Source organism: Temnothorax longispinosus, chromosome 5 (genome assembly GCF_030848805.1).
Source record: "Temnothorax longispinosus isolate EJ_2023e chromosome 5, Tlon_JGU_v1, whole genome shotgun sequence".
NCBI lineage: Eukaryota > Metazoa > Arthropoda > Insecta > Hymenoptera > Formicidae > Temnothorax > Temnothorax longispinosus.
This window is the reverse complement of record NC_092362.1, coordinates 10,677,020-10,704,966: the sequence shown is the minus strand read 5'-3', so window position 1 is coordinate 10,704,966 and position 27,947 is coordinate 10,677,020. Positions and strand designations below refer to the sequence as shown.

The following is a 27,947-nucleotide window of genomic DNA, read 5'->3' as shown; positions in this document are numbered from 1 at the left end:
AGGAGGAGGAGGAGGAGGAGTATCTTAAAAATAAATTTTCCCATTTGGACTTTGCGTCGCAATATCTCCGCTCGTAGGGCACGTAGCGGAATATTATGAGAGAAACCCCCCCCTAATTGGACCCCAAGCTATCGATCAAGCCTACTTAGAACTTGATCCGTTCACTCGTTATCGAGATCTCAACATCTCGGGTACTCGCAACCCGTCGCGTCGCGTAAAAGAGTCACGGTCGGTCTCGCTCCGCGTGTACTTGGCGCGAGACACTACCGTGTCTCTTGATTTCGCAAGATATATATTTTGTGCGTGAAATTGAATTTAAAGGAATATAAGTACAATATTTTATAAACTGTTTCTCAAAATTGCTGTAGATTTAATATAGGATGCATAAGACATTTAAAATATATGAAATATATACAACGACATAATAAAATGAGAAGATATAAAATACAATAGATAGCGTAATGAAAGGTGCAGAAATTGAAAAGGGTTGCATCGACATCAATAAGCACGAAATTATGTGAGAAACAACAATCGAAGATGGACATAATCTCCAGCAGCATCCTTAGAGTGCCCGGCGTATTGCCATAGGTATCATTAAATAGTGATTAAAGTTGATTAATTAAAGGTGATTAATTAAAATTAATTAAATATATCTTGCGAAATATTACTTACTCTAATAAATATACTTGGAATAATACTTTGATTTCACTTCTTTTTCATGCCATTATATTTTTTTGTGTTTTTTAAATAATATTACTTGCTCTAATAAATATACTTGGAATAATACTTTGAATTTTACTTCTTTTTCATGCCATTATATTTATTCTTTGGTGTTTATTAAATAAATATTTTCATTATTTGTCTAATATTATTTATAAAATTATTTTGTCTAAAACATACTTGGCGTTTTTTTTTAAATATTTTTAATGTCTTTTTTTAGGTAAATAATTATTTAATTTGGCACCATCTTACTACTTTCCATGTGACACATTTATTTCAAAATTAAATTTAATTAATATAATACACGTCACTTTTACAGACTGTGTTTGTGTCAAATAAATGAAATAAAATAGCATGAAAGGTTAGTCAGTATTATAATTGTAGATGTTACATATCTGATCTCATAGATTACAAGATCTCTATCTGAGTTTCTATCTGAAATTGTTTGTTTTAATATTTTTTGTTTTTTTGTTATTATGTATTTTTTCAAGGCTTTTGTTTTATTTGTATATATTTAGTTATTTATATCAAGAATTTTTTATGAAAAATATCCTCGAACATTACATATTTTTCTTAAAAAAAGGACTTCATAATTATATAACAGTACAGAATTATATTATATTTTATTACTAGCTACAGATATATATTTAGGCTGTAGTCCGATTCACGCTCACAGTGTTGTAAGCGTCATTTCTTCGTTGCACATCGAATGTGAGCGTGAATCGGACCGCAGCCTTACAGATATAGTATTTTTAATATTAAAGCGTAATTCACAAAGTAAATTAAAGTAATGAAAAACTATAGTCTGTATAAATTTTATTTATATAATAAAAGAAATAGGACCGTTACAATATATACAATCAAATTAGAGTAACCTAGCATTTACGGTCCAATCGAATTGATTTAATTACGGGGAGGGAAGGGTTTTAATGTTCCAACAATAACTGTGTTTCAAGTCCGACAAAAAATTGGCGCGCAGTTTAATAAGTTGGAAAATATATACAATACATATACACATATTAATATTAGGCAACCAAAGATCTAATGTAAGCTTGGACCGTAAATTGCATATTACTGTCTAATTTAATTTTATTTATATAGTTAGTGCAACTTTTTGATCGTTATTTTTCTTGGAAAAAATAAATTTAAACAATAAAATCATAATATATTTCTCATCAAGATCTTCATATTTTTTACTTTAAACTATTTTTTTTTATTTTAATATTTTGATGTTTTTAAAACTATTACTGTATAGCAAACTGCTCCTATAATATTTCTAACTATTCTAAGCTATAATATTTTTAACTTCTTGGTATTACTGTTTCATATAATAGTTTCTTCACGTGATAAAAAATATGTCGGTAATCCGCATGCCCGATTACCATTGGCGATCCGTGGTCCTACAGAGGCTCCACTCACAGTTCACCAAGGGCAGAGAGAAACCTGAGAGAGGCCATCTCGGCGTTTTCCGTCAATTTTTGTGTGCCCGATTTTCCGACGCGCCGCCTGAGAAAGTGCGCCTCAACTACGTCGTTTCGCTCGGTAACCGCACATGGTTTGCGTCCGTGCTAATGGTTCGTGTCCGAACTAGCCAGTTAGTGGGGATATGCTGCGGCCGCGACGTCTATTAAGCTGACACAGCCAATTCAGCACAATCGAATAAAATTTATACAGAAATTTAGTGCTCTTTTGTTGCTCAATTCCCAATTTTGTTGCTCCAGCCGTTTCGGAGAAAATAGTGGCTGTGCTAAAACTTATGTTTAAAGTTAGCACAGCCATTCAAAAAATTGTGTTAAATAAAAAAATAGGACATATTCTTTTAGTGCTTTTTTGTTGCTAATTTGTTGCTCTATTCCCGATTTTTTAATTTCATTTTTAAATCCTGGAAACTACCCCCAAAGCTATTTCTCCTTAAAAACATACTCTAAAATTGCAAATTAGTCAGATATTAATTAATTATGTTCAAGATTAGTTAATTACGTTTTACTGATTTTATTGCCAACCATTTGCATTAATTCCGATTTTGTTGCTTCACCCTTAATGCTTAAAAACCACCCTTAGCTTATCCTACACCAGCACTACGCCTTAAAATTGTAAATTAAACAGATTTCCGAATTGATTATGCATCCCTGATTTTGTTGCTCGCTATTTTTAACAAATCCGATTTTGTTGCTTTACCCTTAATGCTTAAAAACCACCCTTAGCTTATCCTACACCAGCACAATACCTTAAAATTGTAAATTTGTTCAATTTATGACTTTAAGGCGTTGTGCTGGTGTAGAGTAAGCTAGGGGTGGTTTTTAAGCATTAAGGGTGGAGCAACAAAATCGGATTTGTTAAAAATAACGAGCAACAAAATCAGGGATGCATAATCAATTCGGAAATCTGTTTAATTTACAATTTTAAGGCGTTGTGCTGGTGTAGGATAAGCTAAGGGTGGTTTTTAAGCATTAAGGCTGAAGCAACAAAATCGGATTTGTTAAAAATAGCGAGCAACAAAATCAGGGATGCATAATCAATTCGGAAATCTGTTTAATTTACAATTTTAAGGCGTTGTGCTGGTGTAGGATAAGCTAAGGGTGGTTTTTAAGCATTAAGGCTGAAGCAACAAAATCGGATTTGTTAAAAATAGCGAGCAACAAAATCAGGGATGCATAATCAATTCGGAAATCTGTTTAATTTACAATTTTAAGGCGTTGTGCTGGTGTAGAATAAGCTAAGGGTGGTTTTTAAGCATTAAGGGTAGAGCAACAAAATCGGATTTGTTAAAAATAGCGAGCAACAAAATCAGGGATGCATAATCAATTTGGAAATCTGTTTAATTTACAATTTTAAGGCGTTGTGCTGGTTTAGGATAAGCTAAGGGTGGTTTTTAAGCATTAAGGGTGGAGCAACAAAATCGGATTTGTTAAAAATAGCGAGCAACAAAATCAGGGATGCATAATCAATTCGGAAATCTGTTTAATTTACAATTTTAAGGCGTTGTGCTGGTGTAGAATAAGCTAAGGGTGGTTTTTAAGCATTAAGGGTAGAGCAACAAAATCGGATTTGTTAAAAATAGCGAGCAACAAAATCAGGGATGCATAATCAATTCGGAAATCTGTTTAATTTACAATTTTAAGGTGTTGTGCTGGTGTAGGATAAGCTAAGGGTGGTTTTTAAGCATTAAGGCTGAAGCAACAAAATCGGATTTGTTAAAAATAGCGAGCAACAAAATCAGGGATGCATAATCAATTCGGAAATCTGTTTAATTTACAATTTTAAGGCGTAGTGCTGGTGTAGGATAAGCTAAGGGTGGTTTTTAAGCATTAAGGGTGAAGCAACAAAATCGGAATTAATGCAAATGGTTGGCAATAAAATCAGTAAAACGTAATTAACTAATCTTGAACATAATTAATTAATATCTGACTAATTTGCAATTTTAGAGTATGTTTTTAAGGAGAAATAGCTTTGGGGGTAGTTTCCAGGATTTAAAAATAAAATTAAAAAATCGGGAATAGAGCAACAAATTAGCAACAAAAAAGCACTAAAAGAATATGTCCTATTTTTTTATTTAACACAATTTTTTGAATGGTTGTGCTAACTTTAAACATAAGTTAGCACAGCCACTATTTTCTCCGAAACGGCTGGAGCAACAAAATTGGGAATTAAGCAACAAATTAGCAACAAAAGAGCACTAAATTTCTGTATAAATTTTATTCGATTGTGCTGAATTGGCTGTGTCAGCTTAATAGACGTCGCGGCCGCAGCATATCCCCACTAACTGGCTAGTTCGGACACGAACCATTAGCACGGACGCAAACCATGTGCGGTTACCGAGCGAAACGACGTAGTTGAGGCGCACTTTCTCAGGCGGCGCGTCGGAAAATCGGGCACACAAAAATTGACGGAAAACGCCGGAATGGCCTCTCTCAGGTTTCTCTCTGCCAAGGGGCTTTCACCCTAGAGGCGCCACTATTATCTATTCTTATTCACTCACTGTCTGTCTGGCATTCATGCTGTACGCATCCTTTTGGATACGAGATATAATAAAACGTGTGCATAGCAGTTACTCGACGTGTACGTTCGATTGCCCTCCCGCGCTTATCTGCTAACAGGTTATGGGCCCAGGGCGAAATTGCCCAGAAACGGAATAGGCATCGGAAGAACGCGAAACGTCGTGAGGTTAATAAGTGCGCCACGGGAAAGTGTATCTCGGGAACGAACATCGTACGTCGCGGTGTGAATTGCAAAAATGAACGCGTCAAGTTTTACACGAATCGAGACTCTCCGAAGAGACAACTATGACACTTGGAAATTGCAAATGCAAGCGGTGCTCATGAAAAACTCATGCGTGGGAATACGTGAGTGGCGAGTGCGTAAAACCAACGCTGGAAGCCGGTAACGCGACATTGGTAGAGGCAGTTAAGGTTTGGACGAGAAACGACGAGAAGGCGAAATCAGATATAATACTATCGATAAAGCCATCCGAATTGAAGATTATCAAAGGATGTACGACGTCTCGTGAAGTATGGCTAAAGCTGGAAAGCACGTATCAATCGGCCGGCTCGGAAGGCCACGCTACTAAAACAGCTCACGCTTCAACGTATGGAAGAAGGCGACGACGTGCGGGAACATGTCCAAAAATTCCACGATACCGTCGATAAACTGACTGAGATGAACATCGATATCAACCCGGAATTGCTCGCGATCATGCTCTGCTATATAGCTTGCCGCCCTCGTTCGAGAACTTTCGATGCGCCATCGAATCACGCGACGAATTACCGTCACCGGAAGTGCTTCAAATAAAAATAGTAGAAGAAAACGACGCTCGGAAAAATGACGCGCGCAGTACCGTTCAGAACGCGTTGATGGTAAAGAAAGGAAGAAATACGAATAAGGACAAATGGAAAAAATCGAAATCGGGAAATAAAGAAGAGTTCAAGTATCGGTATCATCGATGTAAAGAAAAGGGACACAAAGCCGTTGACTGCAAAAACAAGAAGCCCGAAGACTCGCAACCGTCGGCGAAGAATACCGATGACGTGCTTCTGTGTGCCGTAGAAGAATCCTCGGATGCGCAGGAAGTATTTAGCGCGGAAGTAAATGTGCGCGGCGCGAAATGGTGTCTCGATAGCGGGGCAACGTCACATTTATGTGGACAATTACGCGAATTCGCGAGAGTTGACGACTCGAAACGCGGTAAATTAAAATTAGCGAATCATGCCTCGACGGAAATTACCGCAGTGGGAACGGTCTCGCTTACGGCCGATATCGAAGGAAATAAGAGAAATGTGAATCTAAGCAACGTACTTCACGTGCCCGATCTCCGCGAAACTGTCGGTAGCTAAGATAACGGACAGAAATCTTGAAGTGAATTTTAAAAAGGATCACGCCGTAGTGGTCGATCGCGACGGTAACGTAATATTGCGCGCGAATAGAGTCGGGAACTTATATTTCTTATCGAGTCGCGAAGGCGCAGAGTGCAGCAGAATATCTGAAGATGCGGATGCTTCGACGATTCTGAAAAAGTGGCATCGCCGACTAGGTCACTTGAACGTAACGGACTTGATGAACGCAGAACGCTACGCGGCAATTCGAGGACTGAGCCTTGGTAAATGCGAAGAGAAGCTGGAATGCGAAATATGTCTTCGAGGGAAGATGACTCGGGCGCCATTCCCAGTGACGATGGAGACCCGTACGAAAGAGCTTTTGGAGATAGTACACACCGACGTCTGTGGTCCGATGCGGGTGGAATCCAAGAGTGGTGCAAAGTACTTCGTCACATTCATCGACGACCGTTCGAGATGGTGTAAGGTGCGATTTCTCCGAAACAAGAGCGACGTCTACGGCGCAATCAAGGAGGTTAAGGCGATGTTCGAAAACCAGACCGGAAAAAGGATCAAGCTACTACAATCCGACAATGGGAGAGAGTATCTGAGCAAGGAGTTCGAGAATTTCTTGACAGAGGCCGGAATTCAGCGAAGACTCTCGATTGCATACAATCCGGAGCAGAACGGCACAGCCGAGAGGAAGAACCGGACACTTCTGGAGATGGCTCGCTGTCTACTCATACAATCCGGTCTTCCCCCATCATTTTGGGCTGAAGCCGTGTCTACGGCCAACTATATCAGAAACCGATGTCCTACTAGATCTCTCAAGGGTCGAACTCCATTCGAATTCTAGACCGGAAGAACGCCTGACGTAAGTTACCTCAGAGAATTCGGCAGTAACGTGTATTGTCGGGTTCCTGGCAAGGGGAAGTTCGAGGACCGAGCTAGAAAGGGGATCTTTCTTGGATACGCTAAAAACTCAAAGGGATATCGTATATGGTTACCCAAGGAAAAGAAGATCGAGGTTACCAGAGATGTGAAATTCTTGCGGAATTGCGAAGACTCATCTGTCGACTATGAAGATTTCACTCCGGAAGATGTCTTAGTTCAACGAGAGGAAGATTCGGATACCCCTGGTACCACTAATGAAGTAACCGAAATCGAGATAAAGCCTATTGGATACTATCGAGATGTACCGCCGGAAGAGACGCTCATGATGCTCCTGATGGCAACGCAGATGCGGAGGAAACACCGAAGAGAGGACCAGGCAGGCCTAGAATATTACGTACCGGATTGAGAGGCCGACCTAAAAAGTTATTCTCTGTACCAAGTAAAGCGGCGAATATTGCAGAAGTTGAATTTGCTCATATCACTGAAGTACCCATCGAGAAAGCCACTTCAGGTCCCGAAGCCAACGAATGGTATCGAGCTATATATGGCAAATGAAGTTGCGTCGATCTTGAAAAACAATACATGGAAACTTGTCAAGCGTCCAGACGACCAAAAAGTTATTGGCAGCCGGATGGTTCTTCGCAACAAGTATAATTCTGACGGAACGCTGTAAAGAATAAAAGCGCGAATTGTAGCCCAAGGGTTTGCTCAACGTCCCGGGGTTCACTTCAATCAAACTTTTGCCCCCGTGGCACGTCTTGGCTCGATTCGCCTTTTGGTAGCTCTCGCTTCCAAATATAGAATGACCATGAGGCAGCTTGACGTTACCACCGCCTATTTAAATGGTTTAATCGAAGAGGAAGTGCTCATGGAACCGCCATAAGGACTGGTAAAGTTTCTTGAGATTATCATTCGGTCCGAGGGCTATAGCGAGGACATCAGATCTAGGGCCGCAGCTATGCTGGAAGACTTGAGAAAAGGAGACCGCGTTTGTCTTTTAAAGAAGTCGTTGTATGGACTGCGCCAAGCCGGCAGGAACTGGTACGACAAGCTGGACTACACTTTACGCAGGTATGGAGCCGTTGCTTCAAGGTCAGACCCGTGCATATATCATGTTGGAAAAGGGGAAGACTCTCTTCTTATTGGCATCTACGTGGACGATATCTTGATGGCGTGTCGCGACCCGAACAAGATTGAGAAGATGAAGAATTATCTTACTGGAGAATTCGAGATCAGAGATCTCGGTGAACCGAAATATTGTCTCGGTATCGAGTCCACACGACACGGAAATAGAATCGGCTTACATCAAAAAGGATACATTGCCGATATCCTGGAGCGATTTGGCATGAACGATTGCAGGCCGGTGGACACTCCCATGGATGTCAATACGAGGCTGTCAAGACTGACTGAGGTACCTAGTGAAGACGAGAAGAAGGTTCCCTACCGCGAACTTGTCGGTGCGCTGATGTACCTAGCCGTTACTTCTAGACCGGACATAGCCTACGCAGTGAGCTTGTTGAGTCAATTCAACAACGACTACGGACAGTGCCATTGGACAGCCGCAAAGCGTGTCCTACGTTACCTTAAGGGGACTGCTGACATTGGACTCATCTACGAACCTTCAGACGAACCGTTGACGGGCTACGTGGATGCCGATTGGGCTGGTTGCCCGATGGATCGGCGATCATACAGTGGCTACGCTTTTACCTTGAGCAGCGGAATCATCTCTTGGGATTCGAAGAAGCAGAGGACGGTTGCCCTGTCCTCGACGGAAGCCGAGTATATGGGGATGACTGAAGCCGCCAAGGAAGCCATATATCTACGCGAATTCCTAACTCAGTTAGGATTTGAGGAACTTGCATCGGTCAAGGTCTTCAATGACAATATGGGTGCTCTCAAATTGGCTGAGAATCCCACCTTCCACGCCAGGAGCAAACACATCGACTTGAAGCATCATTTTATCCGTGATGCTATTCGTGAGAATTTGTTTCAGGTCGATTACATATCTACGGACGACATGATGGCTGATGTGATGACTAAGGGACTACCGAGGCCCAAGCACTGGCGATGTCTAGACCTTATGGGCTTGGGATCGTTCTGAATGTCTATTCCAACCACGTCTCGAGGGGAAGTGTCGGTAATCCGCATGCCCGATTACCATTGGCTATCCGTGCTCCTACAGAGGCGCCACTCACAGTTCACCAAGGGGCTTTCACTCTAGAGGCGCCACTACTATCTATTCTTATTCACTCACTGTCTGTCTGGCATTCGTGCTGTACGCATCCTTTTGGATACGAGATATAATAAAACGTGTGCATAGCAGTTACTCGACGTGTACGTTTGATTGCCCTTCCGCGCTTACCTGCTAACAAAATATGTATAATATACACTTACCTTCCACGTTCAAATCCTGAGCAAAAGTTTTCAAGGAACTATCATTCCTCAAGACCATGGATTCCCAAAAATTGCATAAAGTTTGTCTTGTCTTCTCCGACACATGTTCGTACAAACCATGATCTAATAGTACTATTTGTGCTTTTTTGTCTTTCCCCTTCCTTACAAAAACTGTGCACCATTCAAAATTGTTAGTATTACATCAGATTTTTAATTATTATAAGACTCCTAGCATCTCACTACAGGCATATTGAATTACAACATTTTCAAAAGTGATAAACCAGGAGTTTTAATCTTCCGGCAGGCGCGCCTGTGTACTTTGTATTAACACGCGTGGCGAATTAGAAAGGGAATTCATGGAAACTTCCAATTTGAGTCTCGGCTCCTTGAGCTATATTCCTTCAGTGTCTAATAAGCTCTAAAATATCGTAACTTTCTCATAAAATTCATTTCGCATAATGTTTATTTTACGCGATATACATGCCTTTTTTTAGATATGATGAATATCCTTTATATCCTTTCAAATTTTCTATCTCAATCCACGGTATACTTTGTGCACGGTGCGCCTGCGCGCTCCCGTTATGAAAAAGGGCGCGCCCGCCGGAAAATAATGTATGCGTTGCACGCATCCAAACTAATATTATTTTTTAAATATATTATTTGATGGAAGAAAATAATACACCATTTCCAGGATGTGGATCAGCATGTACAAATCCTGTATGAAATATTTGTTCCCCCATTAGTGTAATCAATTTATTGTCGACATCCTTGAGATCTAATCCTTGAGCCTTAATTCCTTCCACATCAGTCACTTTAACACCATCGATCCATTCCGTCGTGAGAATCCTCTAAGTATATAAATTATCATTACAAACGGAAAGATGACATTTATTTGATTGAATATGAGCTTAATTCACAGTCTGAGATGATGATATTTTGCTTCTAATTCTTTATTGCCCAATAAGTCATTTAACTAATAAAAAACTTTAACTAATAAAAAACTAATTAAAAAGTTAATAAAATGTTTAGTATACAAAGTTAAAATTGTGCTTGACTACACTCACATTTATAGATATTTCTATAGATTTATTAATCAAAAATTAATGAAATGAGCTCTTGTGTACCAGTTGTAATAATTGACAAAAAAATTTGACAAAACGAAGCAATAATAAAACTGATATACATATGACTTGGAAATTACATTAGTAAATAGTCAAGTTAATATAATCTCGAAAAATCTTGAAAAAATCTAAGCAGTAGTATCTTTATTTCCGAAAAATTATAACCCAAGTGATACACATCACAAAATTATGTTACCTTATCAAAAAGAAGAGTCGCGCTTCAAGTGATCTATTACAATTACAAAAAAGAAATGATATCTCTTTAAATTACAGCGCCAATTACAGAGAGAACATATATATTGCCTCAAAAAATAATTGTTGCACTACTTTGAAAAATTTTTACATTGTGTCAATTAGAAAAGAATGTATAATAACAATTTTATAAGATTAAAAAATTTTATTTAAATTTAACAAGGGAATACAAGATATTTAAATACAAAGTTTACATGTGTATTTTTCAGTGGTCACAAAGAATTACAGAGGTAACAGTACAAAATAAAAATATTTTATTAAAATACATAAATTTTTCTTGTAAAAAAACTTGGCGCTGCTAGACCTCGAAATTTTAAATAAATAAATAAATTTATCCTTTACTTAATGATAAGCCGCATTATCCGCCGTCCGCGTTGTCACGCACACCCATATCACTCACTCGCACATCCACGCTGATAATCATTTAATATTACTCCCATCGCATTATTTTCTGAATTATTTTTATTTATTGTTGTCCTTATTTATTTAAAATTTCGAGGTCTAGCAGCGCCAAGTTTTTTTACAAGAAAAATTTATGTATTTTAATAAAATATTTTTATTTTGTACTGTTACCTCTGTAATTCTTTGTGACCACTGAAAAATACACATGTAAACTTTGTATTTAAATATCTTGTATTCCCTTGTTAAATTTAAATAAAATTTTTTAATCTTATAAAATTGTTATCATACATTCTTTTCTAATTGACACAATGTAAAAATTTTTCAAAGTAGTGCAACAATTATTTTTTGAGGCAATATATATGTTCTCTCTGTAATTGGCGCTGTAATTTAAAGAGATATCATTTCTTTTTTGTAATTGTAATAGATCACTTGAAGCGCGACTCTTCTTTTTGATAAGGTAACATAATTTTGTGATGTGTATCACTTGGGTTATAATTTTTCGGAAATAAAGATACTACTGCTTAGATTTTTTCAAGATTTTTCGAGATATAAAGATTACGTCCACCACTTGTTACTTAGGTTTTTTCAATGTATAATACTACCACTTTCTTTTTTTTTTTTGAGGTAACAACATATACACTATTATGCGTGTACTTGGCGCCTTTTTTTACCTTTTTTTTAAAAAAGGTAATTTTGTACGATATCACGCCTTTTTGTAGTATTACGCATTTTATAAACAGTATGTACAGGGTAAAGCTATTTGGAGGTATAATACTACCACTTTATTTTTTTCGAGGTAACAACATAACAGGGTAACAACATAATACATATACACTACTATGCGTGTACTTAGCGCCTCCTTTTACCTTTTTTTTTTAAATGTGTATACACATAATAAAAATGCGGAATTATTTTTGTCAGACATAATTTTAATTCATCCAATTTTTATTATGTCAAGACATAATTTTAATTCATCCAATTTTTATTATGTCTAGACATAATTTTAATTCGTCCAATTTTTATTATGTCTAGACATAATTTTAATTCAGCGAATTTTTATTATGTCATGACATAATTTTAATTCTGCCGCTAGGGAATTTTTAAGTCGATTCTTATGAATCAAGCTTGAATTCGATGTCTAGGTGTCCCATGTTGCCGATGACGAGGTCCACATAGTGCGCTTCATAGTTTTCGGTATCCAGGTGTATTAATACCTTGAATTCGATGTCCACGTGTTCCAGGTTGCCGATGACGGGTTCCAGATAGTGCGCTATATAGTTTTCGGTGTCCAGGTGTAATAATACGTTGAATTCGATGTCTAGGTGTCCCACGTTGCCGATGACGAGGTCCACATAGTGCGCTCCGTAGTTTTCGGTGTCTACGTGTATTAATACCTCGAATTCGATATCTACGTGTCCTACATTCAGATTTAAAGTTATTAATACACCTAGACACCAAAAACTACGAAGCGCACTATGTGGACCTCGTCATCGGCAACCTGGGACACGTAGACATCGAATTTGAGGTATTATTACATCTAGACACCGAAAGCTACGGAGCGCGCTATCTGGACCTCGTCATCAGCAACCTGAGACACCTAGACATCAATTTCAAGATATTAATACACGTAGACACCGACAACTACGGAGCGCACTATGTGGACCTTGTCATCGGCAACCTGGGATATCTAGACATCGAATTTAAGGTATTAATACACGTAGACACCGAAAACTACGGAGCTCACTATCTAGACATTGTCATCGGCAACCTGGGACACCTAGACATTGCATTCAACGTATTATTACACCTGGACACCGAAAACTACGAAGCGCACTATGTGGACCTCGTTATCGCCAACCTGGGACACCTAGACATCGAATTCAACGTACGATTACACCTGTACACCAAAAACTATAAAGCGCACTATCTGGATCCCGTCATCGGCAACCTGGGACACGTGGACGTCAAATTCAAGGTATTAATACACGTAGACACCGAAAACTACAAAGCGCACTATGTGGACCTCGTCATCGGCAACCTGGGACACCTAGACATCGAATTCAACGTACGATTACACCTGGACACCGAAAACTATGAAGCGCACTATCTGGATCTTGTCATCGGCAACCTGGGACACGTGGACATCGAATTCAAGGTATTAATATACGTAGACACCGAAAACTACGGAGCGCACTATGTGGACCTCGTCATCGGCAACCTGGGACACGTAGACATCGAATTCAACGTATTATTACACCTGGACACCGAAAACTATGAAGCGCACTATCTGGATCTTGTCATCGGCAACCTGGGACATGTGGACATCGAATTCAAGGTATTAATACACGTAGACACCGAAAACTACGGAGCGCACTATGTGGACCTCGTCATCGGCAACCTGGGACACGTAGACATCGAATTCAACGTATTATTACACCTGGACACCGAAAACTATGAAGCGCACTATCTGGACCTCGTCATCGGCAACCTGGGATACCTAGACATCGAATTCAAGCTTGATTCATAAGAATCGACTTAAAAATTCCCTAGCGGCACTTTTTGCCAAGCGTAGAGAACCTTCTTTTCCGGCAGCGGTGGTAATACGATGTAAGGATACGAAATCTCTCCAGATAAACATGAAGCAATTGACTCAATATATATTATATGAGTATATACCTAATTTACCTAAATAGAAATCTTCCTCCTGGCCGATAAGTCTATCGACTTAAGGGTCGACAGGAGTCACGGCCGAACTCCGAATTGATGTTGGAGACCTCGCGCGGTGACAATACGAAACTTCGTTTCAGTGTCGCCAACGTCGAGAAACTAACTTCTAGGTTTTATGTGTGAATACGCACACACACCATTGAACTGCTCACGCGGACGCACGGTAGAGAGACATATGCGCACACGTACACGGCTCCGTCAGCTGTGTGCGTGTCCCCACCAGGCGCGCAGGCAGCGGGCAAACAGCACCATTGGCACCTCTGAACACAGCCCTTGTCAGTATGTTACCACGGAAATTCCCCATAAGCTGCTCTTACTAGTGAGAATCGTTTGTCCCAAAGTTTAGCCTAATTACGTAATGAATCTCATTAAAATTAGGCTCATTTTAATCAGTAAGATTAGCCGCATGCTGGTACAGAGCCGGATTTTGCATTTTGGCTCTTAAAAATTTATTATAAATAAAATACGGACTCGCAGCTGACCCAACCTGACCCGTGTCTAGCTGCGCGTTTCCCCACATTTATTATAAATTTTATTTCGATCCTTTTTCCAAAATCCGGCTCTGTACCAGCTTGCGGCTGATCTTACTGATTAAAACGAGCATAAGTAAAATGAGATTCGTTAATTAATTAGGCTAAACTTTGGGAAAAGCGAATCCGTAATTTTCGACCGGCCGACAGAGGTCTCCACTCTTACTCCTGCCGACCCTTAATTTCGAAATACGCGCGCGATATCGAAACTGGCGATACCTGCGCCGCCAGCGTCGAAAAAGTGAAAGTAATGTTTCTGATTATGACGTCATCATAAGAGACGTCGGCGTTAGAAGTAGAAGAAGTATCTTAATAAAAAATTTTCACATTTGGACTTTTGCGTCGCAATATCTCCGCTCGTAGGGCACGGAGCGGAATATTATAAGAGAAACCCCCCCCCCTAATTGGACCCCAAGCTATCGATCAAGCCTACTTAGAACTTGATCCGTTCACTCGTTATCGAGATCTCAACATGTCGGGTACTCGCAACCCGTCGCGTCGCGTAAAAGAGTCACGGTCGGTCTCGCTCCGCGTGTACTTGGCGCGAGACACTACCGTGTCTCTTGATAATTAAATTATAATTGAGAAAAACAATTTAAGAGCCTTTTATTTTAGGCATAGGCAGGAATTTTTTTTCAAGAATCATACAATATTTACTATTTCTGATAAACTTTAATTCTATTTAAAAAATTTCTTCTAAAAAATCTATGATTCGATTTGTAATCCAAAGATTGATGAATTCTAATGGCGAGCAAATATAATTTAACATATGTCTTCTATGTTATGTGAACTTAACAAATATAAAATGTAAAATTATTAAAATAATTTAAAAAATATATTAAAGTAACACAATTTGAACGTATTTATTAAATGTGTTAAAATTTCCAGAAAAATAGTGTTGATTTTACTCTATAACAGAAATGGGGATAATTCAATATAAGATTCAACATAAAAGTTATGTTAATTGTACACATAATTAACTTCAAATTACGATCAAAATTACTTTTCTTTTCCGTGTTGAAATATTAACATATGATCGGTGTTACCATTTAACACATCCATATTATGTTAAATTAACACAAAACTTTGAGTTGACCGTTTGGGACATGTGATTTACGTTATATTTAACACAAATTTTCTAACTATGTAAATATAATAATCGACTGTGAATTCCACTCAATAAATATATTTGTCAATAAAGTTTAAAAAAACAACCTTACTACTAAGATCCCAATAAATTTTTGGTATATATGCATACTCAAATCTTTTTAAGTCTTTGGCACATTGCTCTCCATTTTTTCCTTCGTTTTCGAAATCTAACTCCATGCGAAGTGTATCGATCATTTCCTATAAATTTAAATACATTTTTTTAATAGAAAAAGGGATTCTGCAGAACTTGGTTTATGAAATAAGAGAATAATTGCAATATATATATATATATATATATATATATACATACATATATATATATATATATATATATATATGTATAATATGTAGGTCCGGAAGTATGTTCCGGGACTTTTATTTTTTACATCGGTATATTCCAGGACATTTGGCAGTTTCCAGGACTGTCCTGGAAAAAATTCATTTCCTACGGCACGTTTCGGGACAGTTTTTTGAATCTGATTACATATATATGTGTTATATTCCAGGACTGTACATTTCAAAAAACGTAAACAGTCCCGGAACATACCTCTAGACCTATATATATATATATATATATATATCAATAAAATTAAGTCAAAGAATCCTCGAAATTAAAATAAGAAATTGGAAAGGCTGTGAGGGTCAGACGCGGTTCTCTGTGCGTAATATCAGAATCACTGATTTGTTACTTATTGCGTTTTACAACCATCTATTTGTACGTTTCGGCTCAAGTTTAAGCCATCTTCAGCGGTATAATATTAATAATAACGTTCTCCGTTCCACAGTAGTGAGTTTCATGATTATTAGAGATTTCAGAAACGAAATTGAAACAAACTTAGACTAAGAGATCCATGTGAAGTAGTCAGTGATCTTGTCGACACGATCCACAACATAATTTTATATTTACTTCGTTTGGCTTTATGTTTCGATGTTCTCGTTCTCTAGACTACTTGACATATGAATCTCTTAGTCTAAGTTGTTTCAATTTCGTTTCTGAAATCTCTAATCATGAAGCTCACCACTGTGGAACGCGAGAATGTTATTATTAATATTATACCGCTGAAGATGGCTCAAACTTGAACCGAAACATACGGATAGATGGATGTAAAATGCAATAAGCAATAAATCAGTGATTCTGATATTACGCACGCGTCTGACTCTCACAGCCTTTCTTATATATATGTGATTTTTATATATTTTTTATATATAGATATATACCTATATTTGCAAATAACAATAAATGTGTTACATGTATATAATATACGTACATCAAGTACCCAATGCAAATCGAATTTTGGGTGTACAACAGTAATGGCCTTTAACAAATGTACTATTGCTTTTAGATCTGATATAAATCGGTCCTGAAGATCAATGTATTGTACTTTGATGGCTACTGTGTCCCCATCTAGAGTTGTACCTTTGTATACCTATCCAAGAATAAAATTAATAAATTAACTTTTAAAATAAATTTTTGAAACGGTCTTATGAGAGATTTGGTTCGACAGAATATAATTAAGAAAAGGAGAATGTAAATCTATATATACTTTTTATCAAGAGACACGGTAGTGTACGCGCGGTTTCTAATACCTGAGCTAAACTGGCAGCCGCAACTGGCTCGGGTTCAATTTTGCGTAACATTTCTCCAGGTTTCTTGCCAAAATCTTGTAGAAATATTTCTTCCATTTCGTCTTTTTCTCGGATTAAACACTTATCCTTAATAACGCCATAAAAAAAAAATTGTTTGTTATTTAAACACTAGACAGTAATAATATTAATATATTAAGATGATATACAAAAATAAAAAAAATTAAGAACAAATTAAATTATAAAGAATTGTATTCAATATTAAGAAATGTAAAATTACTTGCGAATTATAATAACGAAGGATATAAGTGGTATGATTTTTTTTTCGAAGTAAATCTAGATTTTTTTAAATATCTGAATAAAAGGGTATTCTTTTTCATATAGGTAATAGTTTTAAATTATTTTTGCTTTCTCGTAGAAAGAGCTTTGTTTTCGTAAACCTCGTATATAGACTTTTGATTACGTATAAAACTAGGTCCAATCAACCAAATCTTAAACAATTAAATATATGACATAGGAGTAGAACAGACCGAAGAAAAATTGTCTTTTAGTTTTTTATGCTAATATGTTTAGAATGTTCTAAAACGTCGGAAAATCGCATTGTTTTAAATGTCGGTGCGTGCGTGAGTGAGTGTGTGTGTGTGTGTGTGTGTGTGTGTGTGTGTGTGTGTGTGTGTGTGTGGATTCCCTTTGATCGCGTATAAAACTGGATCTAATCAATTAAAAAAGTGTGCAAATTAGAAAACTTGCACATTGTTTCCCCATCATTATTACATATTCTTGCCATTACTCCTTTTCAAAGCCACCTTGTTTTTAAATTACACCAACGTAAAATAGCATGGCATGGCTTTTTCATATATAGAGGAAATTTTATGAGCAAAATAAAATGATGAGGGGAAAAAGATTCTAAATCTTATATAATATAAAATTTCTGAATATTTATAATAATTTACATTTGGTAATATGGTAAAAAATAATGGTAAATAATGATAAATATGATAAAAATTTTATATTTATATTAAAATGTTATTACAAAATGTTTTAACAAGTATAGTTGCAACAAATTTAGCGTACGTTAACTGAAAAAAACAAAAGTCCTTATAAGGGAGGACGGGGGAATAGGAACCACGGGGTAATAAGAATTATCTTAAAACAAATTGATTATTGCACGTTACAAATCCGAATCCAAAGCATATAACATGGCGTAGCGATATACAACAGTTGTAGTTGTGGACGTAAGTAAAAATGCAAAAACTTTGCCGTATTCTGACAGTCAGGACACGTCAAAGCTTTATTTACGTCCACGACCACGACTGTCGAGATCGTATATCGCTACGCCATGTTATGTGCTTTGGCCCTACAATACACGGAGTAAGCGTGGAGTAAGGAGTAAGAGTAGGCGTAAGAGGGGTATATATTTTCGATTTAGAGAGCTGGCGTACGTACTGCTTTATAGAACACTGTTCCCTCCGTCATTCGAACATTTGATTAAGCTTGCTTTGTTTACTTGGGAAAGTGCACATCGTGTTTCCGGTTACTCCGTTATAATTTTTATCGATTTTTTCTTAAGCAAAAAGTGGTTTTATTTTCCATTAATTGAATTTATTTTTTTTTTATTATTAATGTCATATGTTTACTTTAATGACAAAATATTTAAAATTAAGGACGGTATTCATAGTCGGTTCTTATATTTAAGATCGTCTTAAGTACGATTTTAAGATGTTATGAACCAATCACAGAGCCGTATTAATATCTTAAGACATTATGTTAAGTACAAGCTCACGCATGAGCCTGGCCTCTAGATTTAAAAAAGGGAGGAAACGACACATACCTTACTGTTCGAGGGAGATATCATATTTTCACAAATCCAGTTGAATTTTCCGAGTAATGAATCGTTAAACTTGTTTGAAATAGTTCACATAATACAGAAAGCAAATCACATAATACATAGAAATAACTCTCAGACTCGAATGGTCTTTTCCATAGCTTGAATAAATAAATACAACTCGTAATACTCAGTTTATTCAGTGAATTTTAGATTTTGATCTCTTAGAATAAGAGATCTTCGTTTGACCTTTCTCTTTGTTGTATGTAATTTTTAACTATAAAATGATTATCAGATTATAGATTGCATCATAAGAAGTTCAGATAATTAGACCATTCGTATGAATCATATCACATATAGAATAAAGTAAATTTTCACACATAAATGAATAAGTAAATTGTCACACATAAATGAATAAGTATAAATTTATAGTAAATCAAGAACATGTCAGAGATAGATTAATACGTCGTGTTATCCTTAGTAACGTAACTTCATTCTCGCACGAATAACCAATAGCCTTTAATGTAGATAATCTTTGCAAAAGAAATAAATTCAGAAAGTAATCAAAAATGTGAAAAAAATAATATACTAAGTTCTACTACGTTACAGTTCAATAAATATCATACTCGATAAGGAAAGATGTATCAATCTATACACATTATATATATCATTAATCGCCGCAGTCTTGCATTATTCGAAATGAATCCGTTTATATATGTTGTGACGTTGCGGCTCGCCGCATCGTCGCGGCGCCCCGCCGCGTCACAAGGCGCGGAATTTCGCGCCCAGGGACGGACCAGGGAGGCAACGACGAGATCTCCAGGGGTCGTATTTAATCGCGTTTCCGCATTTTGTTTACTTTTTTTGTTTCTTTTTGCAATGTAATACGCGCGGCACCTCACCCACACCACGGCAAACCTTCGAGGGAGTATTTGGCGAAAAAAATCAAGGACGATCGATAACCCAGGAGGGGTGGCAAACGCGGAAGCAGCAGAGATCGCGGGCTGGCGAGAGCAACGCGGCAGGCGGGCGGCACGTACGGCAGCGACGGACGAGGCCGCCGATAGCGGGGCCCCAAGCGCTTGGGTAAACACCCGGCTTCAGCAAATGATCTCCACAAAACATCGACCTACGGGGTGGCTGGCCACCGCCCCAGGGTCAAACCGGAGGCACACCGGCACGAGCAAAGTTCCGTCCGCCGCTAAGGACAAGATTTGAGGAGTTGTACGCCGCCGAGGGACCGTTGCCCGCCCCCGAAGGATCTCGTATCGACAGCACTGCGCCGGGACACCGCGGGCTTGCAGGCTCGCGCCCGATTGGCTCGCGCGCCTCTCAGGAAGGGGTACCGTATCGATTCCGCAATCGAGCGAGTTTAGCGTTTCCCTCTCTGGTCGTCCGTCGGCGAGAAAATACGTTTTGATTAAGATACGCGATAGCCACCCCGAATCGGGTATTCCGAATTATGTCTGGCGGATCGAGGATCGTTGGAAGAAGGTGACGGCGAGGAGCTCAGGAGGAGGCATATCACCGGTGAGGTTGCCCGTAAATCGCGATATGTAAAGCCACGACACCGCCCTCCGGTGCACGCTCTCGCTCGGGATAACGCATGTTAAGATCGAGTGTAATTTCGCGATCGATAACGAGAGCGAAGGGCCTCGGGATGGTATCGTGGCCGTGGAACCGTGGTACAAGCGTTATGGCGAATCCCTGGAGATCGCGATAGGCGTTAATGAGTTCGATATCGCGAGTATATTGCGTTGTCCTCGCGATCTTGGTGTACGGCCGCATACGGGCCGGTATTTCGTCAATTGCGTTACCGTTTCTTCGCGCCGGGAAATTCTTGTGTTCGAGCGTCGGTGTTAGCGTATCGATTTGTGTTCGGATCTCGTTATTACGGGTGATAATTGTGCTCTCGCGTTGAGAAACTTGCGTCCGGTATTAATTGCGTTACGTCCTATGGCGTCCCTGCTCGTGATAATCTCGAATTTTGCGTTGGAATGTCGATGGCATTGTTAATCGCGGTCGAAGGTCGTTCCCGCCGATTGATTAATTATGTTAGACTTGTATTCGCGTTAAGAAATTACCGGCGTTCACACGTTTCGTGCGTTTAGATGTTACTTGCGTAGTTCTTCCTGGCGTTCCGTGGTTATTAGACGCGTACTTCGAGTCAAAGGTGGTGTGGCCTTCTCCACACCTGGCGCCCAACATTATTAGCGATATCGCGACTTGCTTGGTTAAACGACTCGGCGCGCGCCTCCCCGTTGCGCCCGAGCCGAATATCTCGCGTTAAGTTAAGATATCATTGCGACAGAGTTTTCGTACGGTTTTCGACTCGAATTATTAATTGTGTGAGAATAGAGCCTTCCGCGTGTTTATTAGAGACTCAATTTCTTGATTTGTTTATTGAATTTATTTTCTCGACAACCAGTACTCAATAAATGTTATTTTCTTTGTTATCTGACTGAGTATGAAATTATCGTGTCACCCCGCCGAATATAGCGCTGCCCTTCATTAACCCCGCCCGTGATTAGGTCAAGCTAGCCGATTCCACGCCCCTCCACACTTCGTTTTGCGTCTCGTTTAGGTTTTCGCGATTTCGTGGACGCGAATGTACGCGTCTGGCGCCCAACATTTGGAACATTTCGTGGAGTATCGGAGGTGCGAGGAAATCACTGGAGAGGCCAACCATCCCGCTCTCCTAAGTCCTTTTGATCCGGCACACGTCCCGGAGCGATCCGGGAGTGTAAAAAGTCGTGAAAATATATATACACAATAGATGTTATGAAATAAGCAAACATGCGTAGTAATCTCTCAATTAAAGATAACGTGAAGTAATCTTTAGTAACGGAATATAAGTAACGCAAAGTCTCATATAAGTAGAACGAATGTTCTCTCGCACAAATGACAGTAATTCCTTATCAAACATGAATTAATTGCACGTTAAAGAAAAGGAATAATTATCTCGGTTGCAACCGTAAGGAAAAGAAAAAAGGTTTACTGTGTTCAGATTTGAATCGATTAACTCTTGAAATGTGATGCCAGGACTATCGGCTGATAGAAGGCATCTCTCTCTGAGAACGTAGTCCTCGCGTAACTCTCGTGATTCCTGAAACCCAAGAACGAAAAGCACGGTCATGAAAGACCGACTCCGTACAGGATTGTAAATCCCGATCTCCCGCTAATCCGTAGCAACTCGGTAATGTTCTATGGGTTGTCAGAATTCTAAGAGTTACCTTGTAATAGAAGAAATCTCAGCTTGAATGATAGATCTTTAGTATAAGGATCTCTCTCTCTCTTGTAGCTCGTAAGGCATCCCATGAATCTCAATAGCGGCTGTTCCTTCGTGCGGTAACACGAAGCAGCAATGGCGGACCTCCCTTCGTGCTGTAACACGAAGCAGCAATGGCGTGGTCGTGCGTTGGGCCGGTATAGTCTCGTGGCGGATGCTCATTCCAATCTCTCTCTCGTAGAAGTAATCTGCTCGCAACGTAGCAGATAGACGATTTTACTCAAAGTGGGAAAGAACGGAACAGTCAGAATATTCGCCACTCGTTACGACTCGTTATTCTCGAATAATCTACCAGACCGTCTCACATACGAGAACGCTGATACTTCGCCCAAGGACCGGAAACGAATGCGCTCGGTGAGCCGCAGGCTCGTACTTGTTCGTCTCGCGCACGCGCAACTCTACCTATTAGAAGTTAGCCCTCCACTTTTAGAATTAACATATTTTCACGGTTGTGCTGAATTGTGCTAGGTTTGTGCTATATATTGTGCTCGAATATTATAACCATAATATGAAAAATACGAAAGAAAATTAAAAAAAACGAATTTTTAGGTCAGCCTCCACTTTTCGTTTTTTTCAATTTTTTCGATTGTGCTGAGTTGTGCTAAGTTGTGCTAACATTGTGCTAAAATATTATTAAAAAAAAAAATAACAGACAGAGTTACGATACAAAAATAAATTATATCCAAAAATGATTTTTTTATCGTAACTTTTTTTATTATTATTTTTTAATAATATTTTAGCACAATGTTAGCACAACTTAGCACAACTCAGCACAATCGAAAAAATTGAAAAAAACGAAAAATGGGGGGCTAACTTAAAAATAATTTTTAGGTCAGCCCCCCACTTTTCGTTTTTTTCAATTTTTTCGATTGTGCTGAGTTGTGCTAAATTGTGCTAACATTATGCTAAAATATTATTAAAAAAAAATAACAAAACAGTTACGATATTTTTTTATCGTAACTTTTTTTGTTATAATTTTTTTTAAATAATATTTTAGCACAATGTTAGCACAACTTAGCACAACTCAGCACAATCAAAAAAATTGAAAAAACCGAAAAGTGTAGGGGGTTGACCTAAAGAGAGGTCTTAGGTAATTAATATTACACTTACCACTAGATTATTACAAATCTGAATTATAAAATTTGAGCGTACAAAGTGCTCTTTACATTGTTGTTCCTAGAAAACCGGAAGTTGTGCTGAATTATGCTAGGTTTGTGCTATATTGTGCTCGAATATTATAACCATAATATAAAAAATACGAAAAAAAAAAAAATAATTTTTAGGTCAACCTCCTACTTTTCGTTTTTTTCAATTTTTTCGATTGTGTTGAGTTGTGCTAAGTTGTGCTAACATTGTGCTAAAATATTATTTTAAAAAAATTATAACAAAAAAAGTTACGATAAAAAAATATCATAACTTTTTTTGTTGTTATTTTTTTAAAATAATATTTTAGCACAATGTTAGCACAACTTAGCACAACTCAGCACAATCCAAAAATTGAAAAAAACGAAAAATGGGGGGCTGACCTAAAAATTATTTTTAAGTTAGCCCCCCACTTTTCGTTTTTTTCAATTTTTTCGATTGTGCTGAGTTGTGCTAAGTTGTGCTAACATTGTGCTAAAATATTATTAAAAAATAATAATAACAAAAAAAGTTACGATAAAAAAATCATTTTTGGATATAATTTATTTTTTTATCGTAACTCTTTCTGTTATTTTTTTTTTAAATAATATTTTAGCACAATGTTAGCACAACTTAGCACAACTCAGCACAATCGAAAAAATTGAAAAAAACGAAAAATGGGGGGCTGACCTAAAAATTCGTTTTTTTAAATTTTCTTTTGTATTTTTTATATTATGGTTATAATATTCGAGCACAATATAGCACAAACCTAGCACAATTCAGCACAACCGTGAAAACATGTTAATTCTAAAAGTGGGGGCTAACTTCTAATAGGTCGCAACTCTTTCTCTTCACCGCGCGCAGTAATAGACGGTCCGCGCCAAGAACGCGGAAGCATGCATAATGACACTAGTGTCGCCATCTCTCGGAAACTTTACTTTACGAAGTTGATACGATTACAATTGCGACAGATGTCAGGTATATATGATCTCTCCTCGCTCTATTACTTGCATTTTAAACACATTACTTAAGAGGGTCTTGAAATAAGAACCGACTATGAATACTGGCCTAAAAAATCTTTTTAATAGTTTTTCTTTTATATCATCAACAAAAAAACTAGACTAACTGGGGTAATTCGAACTAACTGGCTCTAATTACCTTGGGTATACTTTTGAACATACGACTGCGTAGCTTGTGAAAAGGTAAACAATTTTATTTGGGACTTTTGCATTCGTAAAAATTATAAAACGATAAAAAAAACTTTTTTAACCGATTTCAAAAAGGATCAAGGCAGAGAGAAGCCTGAGAGCGGCCACCGGGATCATTCCGTTCCAGCGGACGTATACTGACGCACCGCCTGAGAAAGTGGACGTGAACTACGTTGTTACGCTCGGTAACGGTACACACATCCCCAGTAGCAAAGATGACGTCTGGAGACGTCTTATTGACGTCCAAGGACGTTATTAGGACGTCCTTAAGACCACTTTGCTACTTGGGATGGTTCGTGTCCGTGCTATGATTCGTGTCCGAACTACTCAGATGGAGGGGATATGCCAGTCGGCTGACTCGGCACTCGGCAAGCTTCGAGCGGGGAGAGAAGGGCAGACATACGATCTGCTGTTTCCTTCTCGCTTGAGCTGTGACGTAGCTGCTTAGCACGCGCCGGCTATGCCACGATGCCATGCATTTCGGGTATCGCTCCTCGCGTCTCGCCGAGTGCCGAGTCTCGAGTTGGCAAATCGACGATGCGCTATACGTTACACTTACGTTTATATTTACAAATTTTAATTTTTATATTTATAAATATATATATATATATATATATATATATATATACATATTTGAAATTTATAAATATAAAGATTGCAAATATAATTAATTAAAAAAATATTTATAAACATAAAAACTAAAATTCGTAAATGTAATGTATAGAAATCCCCGTTCTGGCCAATATGCTCTTATATAAAAAAAAGTCTTACATTAAAAACCTTTACTTTAGCATAATAGTATTTAAATTTAATATTTAAATGCATAACAATAATTACATTTATATCGAGAAAAAAAGTAGTTTATAATGTTCTTTTTACTCTTATTAAATTTATATTAGCTATTAATGTTTATAAGCGGCCACGAGCAACAACAGAGAGATAGATGGGTTAAAATAAAAACAATTTCTTAAATAAACAATACACATGGTTAACGTTTCGACTGTACTTAGTCTTCTTCGGAACGGATTACTACGATAGAAGAAGATAAATATAAAAAAACATGCTAATTAATGTTCAAGTTTATATACTAAAACATTAAACATTAGTCTAGACTAAAACATTAAACAATTATCTAATAATATAAACAAAGTAAACAATAATCTATTTAAATCACAAATATAAAAACGCCGGAATAATCGAATAAAATCATAACAAGATAAATTTATATTTATATTGAGAAGTGGTAAAATCTCTTCCGTCAGGAAGAGAATGTAAAGAATTATTAACGGAAGTATTCTGATTTAAAAGATCTTTAAAATATATATTTTTCAGGAACTTTTTATAGGGAAACGAAGAAAGTGAATAACGTTAAACTTTGCATGTTCTCTTTACCTTATTTTAAAAATTTGTTTTTATTTTTTAAGTAACAAAAATGCTCTTCTTTTCTGTTATATCCTGGTCACCATAAATGACAGACGGTGTAAATAATTCTAGCTGTTCTAGGTATCTGAAACGCAAAAAGCTAAAATTTTCTTATTCAGAAGAAGTATATGTAGCTATCGTCTGAACTAGAACTAAACCAATATTTCCATTCTAGGCCTTTTTATCAAAAATATTATTAATCAATATTAAATAAACCATTTACGATCTGAGCTTAGATTTTATAGTAGCCTAATAATATATTTTATATACTATATTTACATATTTTTCCAACTTTAATCAACTACGCGCCGACTAACTTGTCAGACTTACAACACAGCTCCTATTGGATTAATAAAATCCCCTCACACCCCTCTAATTAAATCGATTTAAATAATAATAAAAAATTTACTACTCCAACAGGAGCTGTGTTGTAAGTCTGACAAGTTAATCGGCGCGCAATTTATTAAAGATTGGAAAAAATATACGTGTAATACACAAAAAATATTATTAGGCTGTTAAGATCCAATCGTACACAGCGTATTTAACATTGATTGATTGTATAACGGTCATAAAACAGTCTTATTTCTCTTATATTATTAAAAATATTATAACTTTTTTCAAAATTTTATTAAAAGAAAAAACTAATAAACGTATAATATATGTTTATTATTCTAGTTCAGACAATAGCCACACTTATTCTGAATAAGAAAATTTTTGGTTTTTGGGTTTTTGATACCTATAGAACAGCTAGAATCATTTACTCTGTCTGTCATTTACACCTTCTAGTGATCAGGATATAACATAGAAAAGAAGACCATTTTTCTTACTTAAAAAATAAAAATATATTCTTAAAATAAGGTTAAAAAACATGCAAAATTTAACGTTATTCGCTTTCTTTGTTCCCCTATAAAAAATTCCTATGTATGAAAAATACTTATTTTTAAGACCTTTCAAACCAGAATACGCCCTTAATTTATTATTTGTTATTAATGTATTGTTATTAATTATATACATGTAAGTATTAGAAAGCATATGGTATAAAATAATTTCAATATTCAAATTATTGTAATAATAATAAAGAAATCAATTATCTACATTTTCTTCTGTGTGTGTATGTGTGATGTTATCGACAATAGTTTTTTTGCACGTTTACACTTTTTGCAGATTTTTTATACGCTTAATTTTAACAAGTGTGATGCCAAATACAGACAAGATTTTTGTTTATCTGTTATAAGCGGTTATAAGCGTTATTTTGAATGCAAGATTTTGAAAGCATATGGTATAAAATAATTTCAATATTCAAATTATTGTAATAATAATAAAGAAATCAATTATCTACATTTTCTTCTGTGTGTGTATGTGTGATGTTATCGACAATAGTTTTTTTGCACGTTTACATTTTTTTGCAGATTTTTTATACGCTTAATTTTCACAAGTGTGATGCCAAATACAGACAAGATTTTTGTTTATCTGTTATAAGCGGTTATAAGCGTTATTTTGAATGCAAGATTTTAATAATCAAACGTTTTTAATAATCAAACATTTTCAAACTGCAAGCGAGGGACAAGCAATATCATCTACAGCATGTAGTCTTAAAATACTACGATCTTTTCTAGCAGCACTAACCACTAGCGTATAATTTGTCCGCCGACATTACGAATTTCTTCTGCTGCAATACAAAAAATGTTGAACAGTTTTCTCGAATGGTTGTAATAACGTCTGTATGTCCTTGCATTATTAATTCGTTAAGGTATTGCTTACATTCTCATTCTAAAATAATAATCTTATTAAAAAATGTTTATTCTTCTTTAAAGAAAATACTGTCTCAAATGTTCTTCTTTCAAAAAATTTTGACAGACTTGAAAGAAAGAGTTTATATATAGAGACAGAAAAACTTATTTTAATTTTTAAAATATATTTCAAATTTATTTAATGCATTTAATGCGCGTGTGAGTATGAAAATGCAATTTGTCTTTCTAAATATAATAAATATTATTTT

At 37.0% G+C, this 27,947-nt stretch overlaps 1 protein-coding gene across 2 annotated transcripts in view; it reads right to left on the bottom strand.

Moving 5' to 3' along the window:
- The window catches only part of LOC139813675 (uncharacterized aarF domain-containing protein kinase 5-like), a 122,582-nt gene that overhangs the window by 9,067 nt on the left and 85,568 nt on the right, over positions 1-27,947 (bottom strand). For both annotated transcript variants that reach the window (XM_071779304.1, XM_071779305.1), the window contains exons 4-8: positions 17,086-17,211; positions 16,767-16,925; positions 15,565-15,696; positions 10,000-10,165; positions 9,318-9,488 (exon numbers count right to left, since the gene is read on the bottom strand). In XM_071779304.1, coding sequence (XP_071635405.1) covers positions 9,318-9,488; positions 10,000-10,165; positions 15,565-15,696; positions 16,767-16,925; positions 17,086-17,211 — 754 coding nt within the window. The remainder of the gene's footprint in view (positions 1-9,317; positions 9,489-9,999; positions 10,166-15,564; positions 15,697-16,766; positions 16,926-17,085; positions 17,212-27,947) is intronic.